The 18,573-nt window shown below is 28.8% G+C and overlaps 3 protein-coding genes and 1 long non-coding RNA gene across 7 annotated transcripts; 1 reads left to right on the top strand and 3 right to left on the bottom strand.

Annotated features, from left to right (window-relative positions):
- Positions 1-94: 94 nt before the first annotated feature.
- LOC128394912 (protein henna-like) lies at positions 95-2,539 on the bottom strand. The gene is made up of 9 exons (XM_053355286.1): positions 2,379-2,539; positions 2,134-2,247; positions 1,728-2,003; positions 1,575-1,642; positions 1,300-1,496; positions 774-1,132; positions 535-668; positions 329-444; positions 95-268 (listed from the first exon to the last, which is right to left on the bottom strand). The coding sequence occupies exons 1-9, from the start codon at positions 2,400-2,402 to the stop codon at positions 225-227; spliced, it is 1,332 nt and encodes a 443-aa protein (XP_053211261.1). The 5' UTR covers positions 2,403-2,539; the 3' UTR covers positions 95-224.
- Positions 2,540-5,576: 3,037 nt separating this feature from the next.
- Positions 5,577-17,145, top strand: LOC128394559 (uncharacterized). Of its 2 annotated transcripts, XM_053354896.1 has the most exons (4): positions 5,577-5,719; positions 13,682-15,082; positions 15,705-15,807; positions 16,016-17,145. In XM_053354896.1, exons 2-4 carry the CDS (start codon positions 14,072-14,074, stop codon positions 16,351-16,353), a joined length of 1,452 nt encoding a protein of 483 aa, XP_053210871.1. In that variant the 5' UTR covers positions 5,577-5,719; positions 13,682-14,071; the 3' UTR covers positions 16,354-17,145. The 2 variants fall into 2 exon arrangements, with proteins under 2 accessions (XP_053210871.1, XP_053210870.1); XM_053354895.1 differs by lacking the exon at positions 5,577-5,719 and having other exon boundaries at positions 13,622-15,082.
- On the bottom strand, positions 8,044-13,479 carry LOC128394561 (uncharacterized). Of its 3 annotated transcripts, XR_008326411.1 has the most exons (5): positions 13,161-13,479; positions 12,864-13,039; positions 12,462-12,770; positions 9,601-12,389; positions 8,044-9,527 (listed from the first exon to the last, which is right to left on the bottom strand). It is a non-coding gene; the product is annotated as an uncharacterized LOC128394561 (long non-coding RNA). The 3 variants fall into 3 exon arrangements; XR_008326413.1 differs by lacking the exon at positions 8,044-9,527 and having other exon boundaries at positions 11,644-12,389; positions 13,191-13,479; XR_008326412.1 differs by lacking the exon at positions 8,044-9,527 and having other exon boundaries at positions 11,644-12,389; positions 12,864-13,104; positions 13,191-13,479.
- On the bottom strand, positions 17,142-18,044 carry LOC128394560 (uncharacterized). Its single transcript, XM_053354897.1, has 2 exons — positions 17,891-18,044; positions 17,142-17,814 (listed from the first exon to the last, which is right to left on the bottom strand). Exons 1-2 carry the CDS (start codon positions 17,946-17,948, stop codon positions 17,225-17,227), a joined length of 648 nt encoding a protein of 215 aa, XP_053210872.1. The 5' UTR covers positions 17,949-18,044; the 3' UTR covers positions 17,142-17,224.
- Positions 18,045-18,573: the final 529 nt, after the last annotated feature.

Below are 18,573 nucleotides of genomic sequence, written 5' to 3' on the forward strand. Positions count from 1 at the left end.
TTGTTATTTCTACTTGAATTATCGTTAAAATAGACAATCTAATTGATCACAATTAAGAAATAAATTTTGTATTCAGTTAGGACAAAATAAAAGCTTAGATAGGCAATCAATTAAATCATTTAATTTATGTGAGCAAATTGTTTTAAAATCTTAATTGTTATTTTCTTTCATCGTAAATGCCACAATCGTTTTTGAATAATTATCGTTGAAATTTAGATTCCAAATCATTGAATTTTCCTGATGGCATCATTGAGAATCTCCATTTCACCTGAGTGAGAAACAATTAGTTAATCTCCAGCAATTTACAACATTCAAAATCTAAACTTACCCTTAATTGTCCTAACAAGTTCTTCTAATTGATTCTTACGATCAAGAATTTCGATTGACTGTGTGTAAGAATTATATCGAACGGTAAATGGCCTTGGAATTGAGAAAGCAAATTCTCTGTAAAGAAGATAATAAGATAAAATAATTAGATTAAATTTTCGAAAAATTATGTCCATTAATTAGAGTCAATTCGAATAATCAATTTACCTGAGCTTTTCTTTGGCTTTTTCGAAGCTTTCAGCCAAAAAGTAGATTGGTTGATATTCTGTAATCGGATATTTTTGTTCAGCAGTCACATGGGGATCAAAGGGTCGAATTTCTGGTTTATCAGTTAAACAGTACTAAAGAACATCGAACAAAATAATTCATAAGAATATTAATATTGATTTATATTGATACATTTTCCATTCAATAATTAATTAGTAGATTGGTTCCAATATTCTTACCTGAAGTTCACCGAAACTGGAGAGTAGACCAGCACCATAGGCCTTGATCTGTCCATCTTGTCGGCAAATGCCAAATTCAACGGTAAACCAATAACAAGTAGCTAATTTTTCAATATACTCATCGGGTGCTCCCAATGAAGCTAAGCCAATTTCTTGTGAGAATTGAGCAAATGCTGGATCGGCAAATAAAGGTGCATGGCCTAAAAGTTCATGGCAAATATCGGGCTCAGGGGTGTACAGGGGAACTGAGGCATGCCTAATGTATTGAGTTGAATGGAAAACTCTGAAAGCCAAACCAGCAAGAAAATCTCGTGAAGTCAAAAGACCAGCGACTGGACGTAAAGTGAAACCAGTACAATCTAATTGGATCGGAGGTTCGAATAGAAAAACGATCAATATCATTATTAAAATATTCCAATAATTAACATATACAAGGCACCGTAACAATTAACAATTACAGATGATTAACGCTAAATTATCTTGAAAGTTAATCAATTGTCTACATGGTTGATTTAGAAACGTTTACCTTTAAGAAAATTGGAAACATCTTCTAATTGTGGTATATTATCTGGCCCATAGCCACAGTTTTCAATCATCAACGGGAAAATGTGATTATGTTCACGACAAGCGTGAGTCGGGTAAAGGCCAGTTAATTGATTGTAAACTGCCCTCCAAGTACCAATCTCTTCATCAGTATAATCGACTCGGGGTAAAGGTTGTCCACTAGAGATGATCAACAATTTGATTAGTTATCTTAATCATAACGATAATCGAGATTTTTTTTCTGTAAACAAAACTTACTGTTTGTAATTAAAGGCCAAATCGGCAAAATATTTACGACGTTCACGATAAACTGGATCTTTGAATCCCTAAGATTTAAAAGTAAAATTGTTGCTGATCAATTGAATCGATTTTCTAGTAATTAGATGATCATGTTGTAGTTTTTGCACTTACCGGATGATCAGCATCCAATTCTGAGCCATAAGATAAAACATGATTAGCGAAACGGTCAATTTCCTTTATCTTGACCGGAAACCATGGAACTGATTCTTTTCCTCTTGGTTCTCTGGAAATTATTTGCATGTAAGTTGTAATCTCCTGGAGATTAGCCAAAGCTTTGTCAATATTTGCTGATTCGGAATGAGTATCAATCTCAATGAGAAATTCATAATCATCTGAGAATCTTTTTGATGATCTTGATTCGATATGTGACAAATTGACACCAAACTCCTGGCGAAAGCAAAAAAGTTATTCAAGTGAAAATGGCAATAAAAGTATCTCTCATCATTCATTAAATTGTCGATTGATAATCATCGATGATTGTTCACAATTAGAATCACAATCAACTGATTAATCTTACCTTGAATATCCTGAGAGCTTCAGCCAAAGCACCAACATTTTCCTTCATACAAAATAAGACACAAAGAGCTTCTTTGTCTCGAATTGATTGTTTAGCAAAACCATTGGTCAAACTCTGAAATTAATCCAATTTTCAATAGAGATTAACATGGTAATCATGATGATTGAGGAAGAAATTAACAACAATAGGAATTAGATCACAATTAAGAGGGAAAGTCTTGAGTAACCACAATATTAAAAACTAACCTGATCGTTATTTTCACAATGCATCTTGATTATGGTTAACTAATTGTTGGAACGATTTTAAATCACTTTTGGGCTTAATACTAAATCACAATTAAAGTAAATTATGTGTTGTTGATTGGAGACCAAGATGAGAAATGGAAAACAAAAAACTTAAGATTTTGTTGATTGTTGTTATAAGAAGTGATTAGTTTAATGAAGAGGAAGAGATAAGATGATTTTGATGATTTAGATGATATTATAATCTTAATTGTGATCATAATTGTGATCTTAATCATCACATTAAGTAAATTTTACAAGGATAAATTAATGACAATTTGTTACAATTTACTCGTCAATTAAATGACATTTAAGTGGTTGATTAAATCGTAATAGTTATTGTTACATTAACTTCATGAAAAAGGAAACAATTTAAATTGAATTTAAGTGAGAAATTAACTAATTGCTTTGTTACCTAATTTAGTCTCATTTATTATCAACGTTGAGAAACTGTTTCAATTTAAGTTTAATCTGAATAATCAAATTGTCTATTAATCAATTAGATTAGTTTTCTTTATTCAATAACAATCAATCAGTTGATTGTTGATTATCATGATCAATTGATTATCAATAGTTAACATGAAACAAAATCTCAAGGATTATAATTGAAATTTGTTATCGATATTTTCAGTTAATTTAGTTTGAATTAAGACTAATTAAATTGATTAATACCTAATCCTATTCCTGGTATCATTTAATTAATTGTTATTCATAAGTACACAATTAATTGTTTACAATTAAAAATCGTTCAATGATAAAAAAAATGATAATAGTTTGGTAGTTGATTCAATTACATGTTAATTGTGAAGGGCTTAATCATCTGGGAGTTAATTGTTGAGAAATTAATTGTCAATATAGACAGGTAAACAATTTAATCTTGAAAGTTTTTTAATTTAAATCATTGATAATACACAAAGAGAGAGAAAAACAATTAAAGGTTAATTGTAATCATTTGGAAGGATAATCTTTGATTATTAATTTTATAAGAGTCCAATGTTTGGATTGAAGATAATTCCAGAATTAATCTTGATTGTAACAATTAAATGTTTAAAGTAGTAATAAATAGTAATTAAAATTTCCAGGGAAACAATTTGGATCAGATTGAGTTAATAAATTGTCACAATTAACCCCAACATCCTGAGCAATAATCAACAGGCCGTTGAATACTATTGATAGAATTGAAGAAAACAAAAACAACGATTAGTAAATTGTAACAATCAGTCAAAGTTTCAATCATTAGCAAATAGTATCAGTTAATCAATAGCTCTGGTCAGTTATCAGAATCCTAGTCAATATCAACATAACCTTAATTGTTGCATATACAACTCATCACCTTGTAATCGTAATTTAAATTATTTAAATGGTGTTAACAATTTACCAATGTAACAATTAAGATGTTTAATTGTAAATCTAATGTACCAAAGTCACGTTGAACTTTTTTTCCCTTATACAAACTGTAACTTAATGGATAATCATATTAATCCAAATTACCTCTCGTGGATTAAAGTTGATTGTTATGATACATACACCAGAGATAATTTAATTAATCACCAGAATTGTAATTGTAAATGAATTATACTCACAGAATTGGATATGGTGTAACTGGGTGATTATGATTTGAATTACCCTGAGTTCCCATTAAGTAGCCAAGGATTAATCCTTCACGATATCTTCTTGATCCAATTGTGATTGAAACACAACAACAACAGATTAACAAACAAACAAAGATTAAGGTAAACTTAGTTTCCATGGTTAATAATATTTAATCCTCAATGATTTAGAAACAATCAACAAATTTGAAATACTTATTGATAGTTTTCACCACGATGATCATAAAATTAATGAATTAAAATGTTGATTGTGATCCTTTTATTATGTAGTGGAAATTTTTTTCACTACTCACTAATTGTTGTGCTTGTGGTTTTGTTTAATTACAATTAACCTCAACATACAATTTATTATGAATTAAAGGATCATTTATTCAGATATTAATTATTACATCTACGATCATTGAACCATTTTAAAACAATTAACACAAGCGTGAGTGATTAAAGTGTTAATTGGTTGGTGATTAAATAATATTAGAAAATGATAACTTGATTAATTTGAACAATCTAAAAGTTAATTGTTGGTAATGGAGAGAAATTTAAATGTTAACCATTCTGCCACAATGGCCTTAATTGTTAATGATATATTTTCTCATCGTTATTATCAGTTAATTGTTGTTGAAAATTAACAAGATCAAATCAGATTATAAAGGTAACGATTTTCAACTTTCTCTTTTTTGAGATTAACTTTAAATCCAATAACATTAATCTTCAAATTGTTGATTATATTTTAGAGGTTTCAATTGTCAACATAGAGATTAAATCTTTAATCCGATTCGATAAATGTTACCTAATATATTTAGAAATTAGAGAAAAGTAAAAGATTAAATCTATCAATAGAAACAATCAGATTAAATTATCAAAATGATTAAGGTGTCCAGTGAAATTGAGGATTATCAATGAATCAAGAAATGGTCATTGACCAGAGACTTGAAATTGAAACTGATCTTAAATTATGATAATCTTATCAGAGGAAGATAGTTAAATGGATTTACAATTGGATAACAATGGTCATTAGGGTCAATCATCATGAAAGAGATGACCTTAGACTCTAAGGTCAATACACTGAGATTTATCTCGGTTCGAACTTTTTTTTTATTCGAACTTTTTTCCCCCTCAGTTATCTTTCCAATTCTGAATATTAGGTCTTCCTTGATTCTGAATGAATTTCAGTAATATATTTAATCCATGATGACGATGATGAGGAAGATGAGGATGACAAGAGGAATTACTTGGTTTACCTACATGATAAGGTCAAAATACATGCGCTCCCATTGAGAAAGTAAATAAAGAAAGAGGATGAAGATGAAACATTTTCTTTCTTTTCCAGTTCATCTTCTCTTTCTCTCTCTCTCTCTCTCTCTCCCTGAATTCTCTGGAAGATATTTTATCCACTACATGGTAAAAATCATCTCCTTTCATGGTACTACGATTGCTCCAAGTTTAAATGTGATATACATTTGATTCCTTTCAAGTTCCGAGTCTCAGTTATCATGTTTACTTTTTTTTTCCTCTCCTCATGTTTAAAGTTACAATAATATAAGAAACTCCATAGACAATAACAACATTTATCTCTGTTTGTGCTCTCAAATCTGAGTTAATTTAAAAAGTTCTGTTGATTCAATCCATTGGTTCATCAATCAGGCTAATAAATCACAAATCAAATCAATAAAAACCCATTTCATTACAATTTAAAAGGTAAGTTTTCATTCATATGTTTATCTTATTTACTTCAATTGATCAACTTGTCACAATCCCAATCAATGTTTACACCGTTAATTTCAATATACTGTCAATTTGTGGTTAGTTAATTGTCACGTTATTTTTGGTGATCAAATGTGATTTACATTTAACAATTAAATCTAATCCTTTGTATGTATTTAATTTTTAGAACGGGATAATTTAAGTTTAATTGTTTGTGTAACTTTTTCATTGAGATTATCCCAATGATGTTTATAATCCCAATGATAATCTGATGGTGATTAAGTTAATACTTTAATTGAGGTCAAATACTGATTAGATTTACATTCATTATCATTAACATTATCGTGATTAAATTGTGACAATCACAATTTAATTATCTTAATGTTGCGGTCACTTTGAAAAAGGTCAAGTAACGATTCGGGTTTATGATTAACTTAATTGGTTTGATTGAAGTGTTTAACAAGGAAACTAATTAACAATATACAATTTTATTAACTAGATTAAATTAGTTAATCATGAAAATCTTTTTTCGTCTAATTTAATTAAACTTGATCATTTACTATCGGTAAACTAATAAATTAGTGTTCAAGTTAATTAACTTTGATATTGAGGGTCAGTGGTTGACAATTTACAGATATATTAACATTTTATTGTCACAATGATTAACAATTGATGAAAATACATTATTAATTAGTTAATTGTTAAGTATTTTTGTTGTTGAACGAAATTTTCATGGAAATGAAAACAATTAGTTAATAAGCAGAAAGTTAATTAATTAGGGATTAAAGTTAAATTGTAAAAATTTAGGTTCTTTCAATTAGTTGGATTGACTAATTGAATTAAAGTTTTAAATTGTTTTGATAATAAAATCTAGCAAATCAACTGACAATTAATCCAAACAATTCATATGATTTGATTGAATCTGATTGTTTTAACAGTTAATTGAATTCTGATGAAAGCAATTAGTTAATAATAGAGCAGTTAATCAATACTCTTGTGTTAACAATGAACAAAAATATTATACTATTAATACAACAATTGATCATAAGAAATGAAAATCAATAAATCATGAGAAAAAAATTTGTCCAAATACAATTTATGATTAACTGTAACAATCAATTCTAAGAAAAAAATTGTCAATCGTAATCATCAAATTGATTATCAACCAATCAATTATTATAACAATTAACAGATAAACATAACATTTGAACGTGACTTGATCAATTAATTTAATCAAACTAAATCAACCTTAATGATAACAATTTATTTTTATTCTTCAACATCTTCAAATTGATTAGCATTCACAATCAGTGAAAATATTGATTATTTAATTATTTCAACGTGACTTTAATCATACCCTTCAAGTTAATCACAGATCTCATTGTGGTATGACAATTTAAATATCCTATTATTATTAAGTTAATCACAACAATTAGTAAAGTGAATAGTTAAATTTATAAATGTTCAATTACCTGAGTAATTAATATATAAATTGTGGCAAACTTAATAACAGTAATCAAGACAAAAAAAAACAGTACAATCAAATTAATCTTGTCCAAGGGAATTCAATTAGGATTTTAATTACTACAAAGATTAAAATTGATTGAATAGAAATTGAAATCAACAATTAATCATAAATTAATCTTAATCATGATAATCAACCCTGAAAAGTTGATAATCAAAAGTATCAACATATTATACCTTTGAAAATTGATGATAAATAATAATGAAAACGCCCACGTTTTGACCATGAATTTTGTTGACTTTATCATGGGTTTACTCAGAATCCCCATGAAATTTACCTTCACCAAAAGATAGACAGTAAATTCAGACAGAGAGAGGATGAAGATTACATGTAGATACAATTAGACTCAACAGGTAACACAACAAAATAATTACTAGAACATTAGTTTCAATCTGATTAACAGTTTATCGGCAACTTCAACTTTTCATGAGAATTCAAGTTAATCAGATTCACTTTATTGCCTTTGGCTATTTTCATTCAGTTGCTATTATTCATACGATATTCATATGACACATTTCATTTTATTATTTATAAACAGTTCTGATTTCAGAGCATGATACTTTATATACTAGTATATATGAATTTTCATGATTAATATTATTTCTGTTTCGATTTTGAGAATTTTTTTTTTGAAACTTTTGACATTTGAATGTTTTATTAAAATATTCAGTTGATGTTTCCAATGAATTTCCTGACTGAATAGTTATTCAACTGGAATAACAATAATATACTTGATGATAGTAATCAAGGAGTGAAAAATTCAGTATTCAGAGTTTAACACATGAACATTATGAGGACGGAAAAATACACACAAAGAAATCAACATTTTCTGAACATTTCATGGTAAATTTTTTTCTGCTGAGAATGTGAAAAATAAATATAAGCTTAGGAATTCATTTTAACATGGATTCCGTTTTAAATTGTTGTCAGATTAACACGATTCAGTTAAATTATCAACAAGAAACATGAGAGAACCATTAAATTGTTAACATCAATGATCAACAGTGTAAACATTTCATATTACCGTTCATGGGATTGAATATTGAATCAAGTAATTGTTAAATTGTCATTCTATTTTTAGTCTCAATGTTAATCAACACTTTGACATCATCTCTCTCAACTAAATTGTTCAGATAATTAAGTTTCATATTGATTGATTTGATTATCAGCTCAACTTAAAGCTATTAATCATCTACTTGATTAACTGTTTAGCTTCAATTAATCTGATATACAATCATGATTAACAGTTATTAGTAATAACAATTATCAATTGTTGACTATGTTTCAACATTGTAATTTATATATTAATATACAAAATCAACAATTGAATATAATTATCATTGTTAAATTGTGTTCTGGCTAAATTTAGTTGATTGTTGAGATGAACATAATCAAATGAAATATAATCATTTTCATTGATGATAAATATTATTTATTTGTATCAATAATATTAATCATTATGTTTACTTTAAGTAAATACATGTTGGATTAAATTGATTTGTTCATGAACTAGATTAAGATTAAACAATTGAATGGGAAACAACAATTAACTGTCTTGTATAATCATTTTGTAATCAATTTTTCTTGTCAGCAATTAATAAATTATTACAGGCCAATTTCTTAACCATTAATATACAATCAACAATTAGAGTTACAATTATTATTGATTGAATATAATAATTGAATTATATTGTATTGATCATCATTGATTTGATTAGATAATCAAATTGAGTCATTGATTAAAAACAAAAATTTTAAATCTAATTAATGAATCAATCAAAATTAACTAGAGTTGGAAACCTTTTAATTGTTAGTAATTAAAATCAAAACTTGTAATTAGTTGACAATCTCAAGATAATTTTGCAATCAAAGTTTTCGTGACGGTGAAAATGATAATTTAAGTTAATCAATCAAGTCCAATAGTTGCAATGATGATACAGAATTACAATTAAGGGAATTCTCAATTTCCTTAACTGTTTTTCATGTTAAATTGTTGATGATAATTCATCGAGAAAAATAAAACAGGGAAACTCATCAAAATTGATATTAACTGAATTCATTTAAAATTCATTTGAATATTTTATCAATTGGGATGTGAAAGTTTCCCAAAGGCTGAATGGTGACTATTGATTTCTTGGTTTTCACTTTTGAGCGTAGGTGTATTAGAACTCGAGAGTCTCCATGTTAGAACTTTCTCTTTTCCAAGAAGAAGAAATCATGGTATTCATGATAATCATCCAGGGAAGATACATTATCATCATCACCATCATCATGTTCCTGGAAAGAAAGAGGAAGCAAAAACAATTCATGATTGAGAATCTCATTCACTTAGAACTTTTTTTTTTCGAACCTTAGAATTGAATTATTAACAATTTAACCAATTACTGGAAAAAGTACCGATGACATTTACTTATCTCAGTATCATTGAAACTTTCAGAACTTTGATTGAAAAGTAATTGCTGAAAAAAAGTACGAAAAAATCAGTGATTTCATTGATGAAACTAATTTGCTCATGTATCAGATTAATCTGATTACACAATTGAACTGAATATAACCTTGAATTTTCATTTCTCTACCTGTACATGTAATTAATCAAAATTCAAGAAGCACAATTATATAAAAATCAATTATGAAATAATGATTACATGATAATGGCAACATGTTGATTAGATAATCATTAATCCCTTTGGTTAGAGGATTAAACTGAAACAATAATTAAACCAGAGTTACCATGAGAATCTGTTGATTGAATGAGCAAAAATTTCAATTATCGTTGGAAAAAATCATTTTTTCATGAGGTTTCATTACTTTCACATGAATAAATATCAGTATTCATTTAATATCCTTTTGGGTGGTATAAAAGTTTTTCACCTGAAATACTGAACAGGTAAAGATCAATTATCATCATCTGAAGCTGATGAGGATGAAAAGTGTTTCCTTCATCATGTTTCCTTATTTATTTTCACCGATAGTTAATCATCAAGTAGGAACTTTTTTTTTCTTCCTTTCTAAAAATAAAGATCATCATCATGACATTTATTGTATATTAGATTAGTTTGACCAATGGTCAAGAGGATGATCAATGAAGTGTCGTTGATGATATTCAGTTGTTTATCTGATTAACTTAATCTTCATCTTTTTCTTTGATTAAACATTAACAGGATTGAAACTCGATGGTTTTTATCATGGTAATAAAATTGATTCTCATTGACACTCAACAGCTTGGAAACTTTTAGCTATTATCATTTTTTACCATGAAAATGTCACATGAAAATCATGATAACTTTTCACTTTCAAATAATAATCAGAATTAGATGAATATAAAGATTATCTTTAACAGTAATAATATTAGTTTGGGAATCATCATCGATTCTCATTTTTGGTTATTTTCCTATTCACTTCCGATTCTTGTCAAGTTTTCACCCTCATCATATTATCATCATGCTCATGAATCTATCGGAAGTTTACTGAATTTGAAATTACATATTTCAAGTTGATTTTAATCTAGTTTGACAGTCACAATCAAATTGATTGAGGCTCATGGTGTTTATATTTTAATCTCTAGATTAATTCATAGGAATCAAATTATTCACCCTGATAATTGATAATCAGATGAATCGGATTCATTTATTATTGAACTGAATCAACAAAAATGTTCAGAAATTTTCACAATCATTTTGATTGCTGGTTATTCACACCTACATGAATTTTTGTTTCATGGTGGTTGATATTTCAATCAGAATTATTATATTTTCTTGATTCACTTCAAATCAATCAAATAAATTACTGATCTTTCCTAGAATTCAATTAATTCAATTACTTTTTGTGGCCATTTGAACATAATAATAATAGGTGACAATAGCTATTGACGATAATCATTGAATCAGCAGCACAATTAAATTTAATTGTTGTGATAATCAGATGGAAGAGACTGACGATTAGTCTAATTGTTACCTCAATTTAAGTTGTTCAATATTTTGCTAATGGAAGTTGTAATTTTCTCATTGAAACTGTTGATTATAATCATTGATTACAATCAGGATACTTAAAGTTTATCCTGATATTTGTAAGATGATTAAAATTATAGCTGTTAATTAGTTGGTCTATTGAAAAACACAAAGGACAATCAACTGATATGTTAATTGGTAACGTTAAGTTTTCACTTAATTGTTTCATATCTCGGCAATTTGCAACAAAAAATTAAATGGTTGGTTTAATTTTGTTAATTTCCTGAGATTAATGTTTAATCTGAAACCAATTTCGTCTAATAATGATAATGATTAAAGAGATTAACAACTTTTGAACCAATTTCCACTCACTTGAGACACCCCAAAACTTATTAATGAATTAAAATCCAATTTTAATCATAAGGTTGATGAAAGTTAATACCAAATTTGTTAACAATAACAATTAGCCAGCGATTTAATATCAGTAACAGTTAATCATTAATGGTTCCGGTAATTTCAAGTTTATGAAGATAATTAATTTAGTATAGAGACAAAGGTCAATTAAGTTGAGAAGTCATTAGTCTGGAAATTGAAAGTTGATCAATCAGAATTACCTTGATTGGTGTGTTGTTGGATTATTCAGTAATTCAGGTGTATAAAGGGAATTGGTTAAAACATCTCCTTTCTTATATCTCACAATAAGCGTGAAAGTGTTTGATAGTCAATGGAAAATCACTAAATATACATTTAGAAGGTTAAAAAACCGATTAACCTTTAAACAGCAATTTTCATTAATGATGATGATTGGAAAATGATTTTTGGAAAACAACAGCAACAATTTAACCAAAGTGAACATTTTCATCCCAACATATCGTGATAACTTTCACTTGGATCATTGGTAATGGGCAAAAATTACTAGATAATCTTTGTATCAAATTATCAAAGGGAAGTAATTGTATATATACAAGTGTATCTTCATTAACGATTGTATCAGCTCAATTATATCAAATTAGATGAAATTCTGGTGAAATTGATGTAAAGGTGATTTAGTTCAGTCAACTTGAACTTATGGTAAAGAAAAAGTCATTAGCTTCTCGTGTGTAGATTCAACGTGATCCGTAAAGCTGATGTCAGCTTAATGTTCCTGGTTAATCCATTGTCATCAATGATAATATTGTATCAAAAGAATCATCTGATAGGAATAACATTTATGATTAATATTATACAATAAAGAAAATGAATTTTTTTTTGATTATCCACTTACATATTTCAACACAAGGGACGTAACATTTTAGTTGAATTGGATTCTTTCCAATGATAAGATTCACATGGAAATTGGTCATGTTGCTGATTGATTTTATATTTATACATTTCCATTCATTGTCAATTCAATGGAATCACTCATCATGTTTGATATGTTTTCTAGTCAAACCTAATCAACCGAACCACCTAAGGTTATTATTATTGACGATTGTATCATATGAGGTTTCCTTTTTGACCCTTTTTTTTTGGCAGCCATTTTGTTTACCAATAGAATATCAAAGATCAATGTTGGAATATTGAAAACGTTGAACTGAAAAGAGAAGAAGCAAAAGAAAAATAAGAAATAAAAATAAATATAATCAATTGGGAATTAATATAACAAAGAAACAAATTAAAATCTTACCTTTGAGAATTTTGTTTTCCTTCAGAAATTGAGATGAACTTTGAGTAATTTAAAGATGGAGGGAAAATCATTTTAACGCCAAATTCAAATATAGTTAATCGATTAAAACAATTAGTTGATAATGTAATTGATTGACGATCAACTATAATTACTAATAGAAATACAATTCAATGACACTTTACCATTTAGATGTTGTCAAATATCAGCAAACAATTAAAACCAAAAAAAGAAAGACAATAATCTGTTAATATAGAAATTAAAACAAGAGTCACAAAGAAAAGAGAAAAAGACAATTACCAAATGTAAAAAGAACACAATTATTATTACCAATGATTTTTTTAGTTATTGTCGATTAATTAACCAACATGTAATTAAACAAATCGGCACAATAAAAAAATAATCAAACAAGCAAAAAGAATAAAAAAAAAATGATAAATCCAAAAGGGAAACACAAGGAAATCAAAATGGCGTCGACAATAAAATCACCAAACCAAAAGAAGACAATAAATTAAATATCACCAATATAATGTAGATGAATATAAATTTGAACAATTAATTAGCAGAGTTGTTCGATTGTTCATCTGTAACAATTAATCATCAATCACAAAGGTAGAAATAAAGAAAAAGATGTTCAATTAATTACGTTAGTTAAATGTTGTTTCAGGTTTGGAACACAAGTAAACATGTGATTGGAAAATCATCTGCATCATCATTTCAGTTGAAAAGAATAAATTTTTTGTTCTTTTCTAATTTTCATCTTTCTCTCTCTCTTAAAGTCTTTTTTTTCTCTTTTTTTTTCTTCCTGTGATTATCATTAGCTGATTGTCAATTTGTGTGAACAATTAACCACCAAAAGAACAGTTACCAGGCGAGATAACCAACAATTAGATTTGATTATTTATCTTTGTGGTTTTTTGGTTCCATTAAAGGAGGAAAACAGTTAATGTGATTGTTTGTTTATTCAATGGATTGGAAAATGTTTACCAGTTGAAAACCAATGGTTCCAATGAAATTTAATTGTCAAACAATTAATTACAATTTGTGGTCATTTTGTGGTCGTTTCAAGTTACTCTTGTGGTCAATCAGTTAATGGTCAATTTTACTGTTACCTTTGCTATTATTATCCATCATTAGCATCTTCATCATCTGAGTAGATTAATTTTTGGTTAATCTTTGTTTTTTTTTGTTTTGATTTTTTCGCTTCTTTAATGAGATTACCTATTGTTGTTAACGATTCCATGCCAATAGAAATGGGACCCACAACGGATTATGATGAAATGGATTTTGTTTTAACAGAATATCAGAAGATATTTATCATCTTAATTGCTTCATTGTTATTCCTTCTTTCGGTTATAATCACAATTTGTGTTGTCTCACCGATTTGCCTTTTCAATAGGCTTTTGTTTAATCGATGTAAAAAACCCTTGGGTGAGGTTAAAGGTAAACAAAGAGTGGTCATTGGTGAATCTAAACATTTCCAGCTCAAAGTTGTCCCCTTGTATGGATCTAATTGTGAAAAATCAGCTAATTATCATCATCCTGATACCCGATCTAATCTTGATTTAGGTTCAAAAGAATCACTATTAACAGAATCGGCCAATGGTTCATATAAACAACATCAACATCCAACAGCAAATTATCATTATGTTAATAATCATCATCAACAATCTGGTTACACTAATGGATCAGCAATTAAAGCTTCAAACGGTCTTCCGGTAACAATGTCACTTCCTCAACCAGGAGCACAATCAGTAAACAAAAATTTGTCAACAGAATGTAAAGAAAACGTTCCTTGTGTTTCATTTGGTGTTTCATGTGAAAAAGTTGATGAATCGCTGGTTAAATTAATTCTAAAGGTAAATTCAGTTAACAATTGTAAACCTAAAGGTTATGGTTTGGATCCCGCTATTTATGTTACTATCGATGTAACCACAGTTACCGGTCTTCGAGCTAAACGTCGATCAGCTTTGGCCAAGGTTTCAGCCTCGTTTCGAACCAATACTGCGAAAAGATCAGTTGAACCTGAATTCGGTGAATCATTTGCATCTCCTGAATTTCCTAAATCCATAATGAAAGATGGCCGCCTTAAGATCAAAGTGATGGACGATGAAAGATATGCCAACGATTGTTGCTTTGGTGAATTAACTATTCCATTGAAACAATTTGATCTCAACAGTCCAATGGTACTAACATCATATCAAATGAAACCACCGAAAGAGGTAAGAAGTTAATCAACTTAATTAACAATATTCTAAACCATTTTAATTGTCACCCAAGGTAAACAAATTAGTTAGGAGATTCTTTTTGTTGTTGTTATTCATAATCCTACCTGCATCTTTGAGTTGATTGATTCAATCAACTTGATTCTAAAATTATATTGACTAATTAATCTGACCTAAAAATGGAAACTTAATCTACCAAATTAATCGAGGTTTATTCTTGCGTCTCAACTCATTACGATTATAATACCTTCGAGGATTAATTAACAATTAATCTTTCGCCAATTCTAGTTCCTTGTTTTTCTTCACTGTTATTGACAGACTTTAATCATAATTGTGACATTAAAGAAAACGGTTTTTCCTTTAAATATCGAAGGTCGAAAATGTTGAACAAAGTTCTAGTTCTGTTATAATAATATCATCAATAATAAGAAAAACAAACACCGTTATAAATTTGATCTACTGAAACAGTTGATTAAATAGGAAAAAAAATAGTAAATTGTTTACGGATTAAATTGAGTTAAACTTTCTCTTTTTTTTCTTCTTTCTTTCTTATCCTTTCCATATCAAACCGGATTAAAACTAATCAATCTTGATTGATCTTAATTCTCACTGAATTTAGATAAAAGGTGACATTACATTGGGACTATGTTATCTACCAACCGCTAGACGGGTAACGATTGTTGCTACTAAGGCCACACTTCCTGGTCAATCTCATAACACTAGTAAGTTACAAATACCAAACAATTAAGTTAATTGACCATCATTACGATTGATATCTGATTCTAATTTGATTAATATTTTTTTTTCTTCTTTCTCTCTTATCCTATGGCCTTGATTCCAATGACTGTTTCCTTTTGTTAAACCTTGAATTCATATCAACACCTTGCTCATCATTTCCATGATGATGATGATGATGTTAATCATGGATAGATTATTATGTACGAGCTTTGATGTTTATCAAAGGTAAATTGATGAAGAAAAAGAAAACCTCAACAAACCTTAAACTAAACTGGACAGAGAAAGATGCTCTTACCTTTGACCTTGCCCAATGGAACCCGGAAGAAACTGCTTTTCTACTGGTTCTCTCATCATCCACCGATCCCATAGCTGCCTCCTTATCATCTCCCTCTTCCCCTGAAAGTCCAGAGATTCCAACGGGATCAAGGAAAGATCGACATCTTGGACACACTGTGATAGGTCAAGATGTTTGGCGAGAAATGAGACAACAACCAAGAAAATTGATCAATAAGGTTCTTAAATTAATGTAGATTATCAACATTAATCCATCAACAGTAAATCACCACTGACAAACTATTAATAATCCACAAGAAAAGACAAACACATCACCATGGAAGAAAAACCAAGAAAAGGAGAAACTTTTCTCATTCCTAATTGACTGACCTGGAAAAAGATGTAACGGAAATGTGATATTACAAGACGGAAGTTGGGCCAACATTTGTCAATATTTTCCCTTTATAACTTCCTCCTTTTATTTTATTGTTTTTTTTCTTATTCTTGTCAATTACTCTTAATTTTCATGATGATCTTAAGGTTTCTCATTTTGTCCAAATCAAAATCTAATGATGAAATCTACTAAATTATTTATTAACTATCATAATTAATATAAACTAATATTTCATATTTATATAACTCTAAACAATTACATGAGAAGGGTAAACTATACTTATTGTTAAAATTAATCATTCAATGTACAATTTAAGTTGATCATCTTGTACTAATCATGAACAATTAATGAATGATTATCAAACTCGGAAAGGAAATTCCAGTTGTAAAAGAAACATAATTTTGTAAATCTAAATCGATTAACTGATCAACTTGAATTTAGTTCCTCGATTTTAAAATCTATTAATTGTATTATCTTTATTGTTAATAAGTGATCATCTTATTGTTCATAATACTTCAAATATCCAATTGATTCTTAAATCAATCTTAATCATCATCATCTTCACACACATACGGATAATTTCATGTAATGTTTTGTTTTGAATCTAAATTTTTGGAGAAAAAAACAAAATAAAGACAATCTTAATCTGTGTTAATTTGATTGTACCATTTTAATTTTTGATGTTAACGTGAATTCTGTTGATTCATTGAATGTCGATTAGTTGTTACAATTGATTAGTTTTTGAGATTATCGCACAATTGAAGGTCCAATAATCCACAAGCGTATTTGAATAAATTTCGATTATCCTTAAGATCGGTGATTACAGTTTTCCAGTCGACGTCCTTTGATCCTGATTCTGATTTACTTGATTCGAGATAATTAACTAAACCATCGACATCACCGGCGTAGATGAATTTCAAGATCTCTTGTTTATGGTCTAAAATGTAGGAGACTAAAGTTTCTCGATCAACGGAGGCCAATGAAGTTCCTGGTCCAGTGTTTCGAACAGCCCAAGCAGCTAGAGAGGGGACTCCGTGTTCCTTTTCCTCAGTTTGTCCAGTGACCTTTTTTGCCAAGATCTTTGCGAAAACGGCAGTCCAGATAACTCCGGATGTTCCTGATTCTTCAGCGTTTTTCTTCAAGAAAAGAGTAGCACCAATGATGTTATTACTGTTGTAGTATTTGAGGAATTCTTCTCGGTGTTTTTCGGTGAATTTGTAGAAAGTACCGGCTTTGATTTTAGCGGCTTGAGAGTCTTCTTCAGGATCAGCAGCGGCCCAAAGTAACAAGGGAATGGGTTCGGTAACGGCACCACCTTCATCGGCTGTAAGATTAATAGACAAGTAACAATTAGTATAATTAGACTAATAGAATGATAGAATTGAGTAGAAACAATTTACCTGAGACAATGAGAGCTGGAAGAACGAGGATTGAAGCGATAACGAGGAACTTGATCATTTTCGATAAATTCAGTTAATTATTGTTTTTCTAATTAATTTTAGATGAACAAAATTGATTATGATTTCTATGTTAAGATTCATCTCTTTTTATACTAATTTTTAATCAATCCAATTTCATTTGATTGATTGTCATTACAATGAGATGTTATAAAATTGTCATAATTTCATCGTCAGTGTCTGAATTTTCATTGTTTAGTTATCAAATTATCACATTTCCATTGATAATACTCATAAAATTTTGATTTTCTGGCATAATTTATCACTATTACACCTGAAGCAACGTTGATACCTTGTTCTCGTACACTCAGTGCTCTTGTTCTAACAATATATTAATACATTAATAACGAAATTTTAATTTTTTTGATATTTCACAAACTGTTGCATCAATTTCTCTGACTTTTGGTCGGACAATTACACTCACTAATTCACTCATTTTAAACGATTTAAATTTGGCAATTGCCAAATGCAAATGTCTATGAGGTTCTCTTGAGGTTGAGCTCACGATCGTGAATGGAGGCAATAGATACTCCCAAGTCCCAAGGTGTCTATTAGCTAGTGTACATTCATTAATGTCCACCTCGATCGTAATTAAATCAAGAATTAAATTCCTGCGACTCTTAATT

Source organism: Panonychus citri, unplaced genomic scaffold (genome assembly GCF_014898815.1).
Source record: "Panonychus citri isolate SS breed McGregor unplaced genomic scaffold, ASM1489881v1 Contig00140, whole genome shotgun sequence".
Lineage (NCBI taxonomy): Eukaryota > Metazoa > Arthropoda > Arachnida > Trombidiformes > Tetranychidae > Panonychus > Panonychus citri.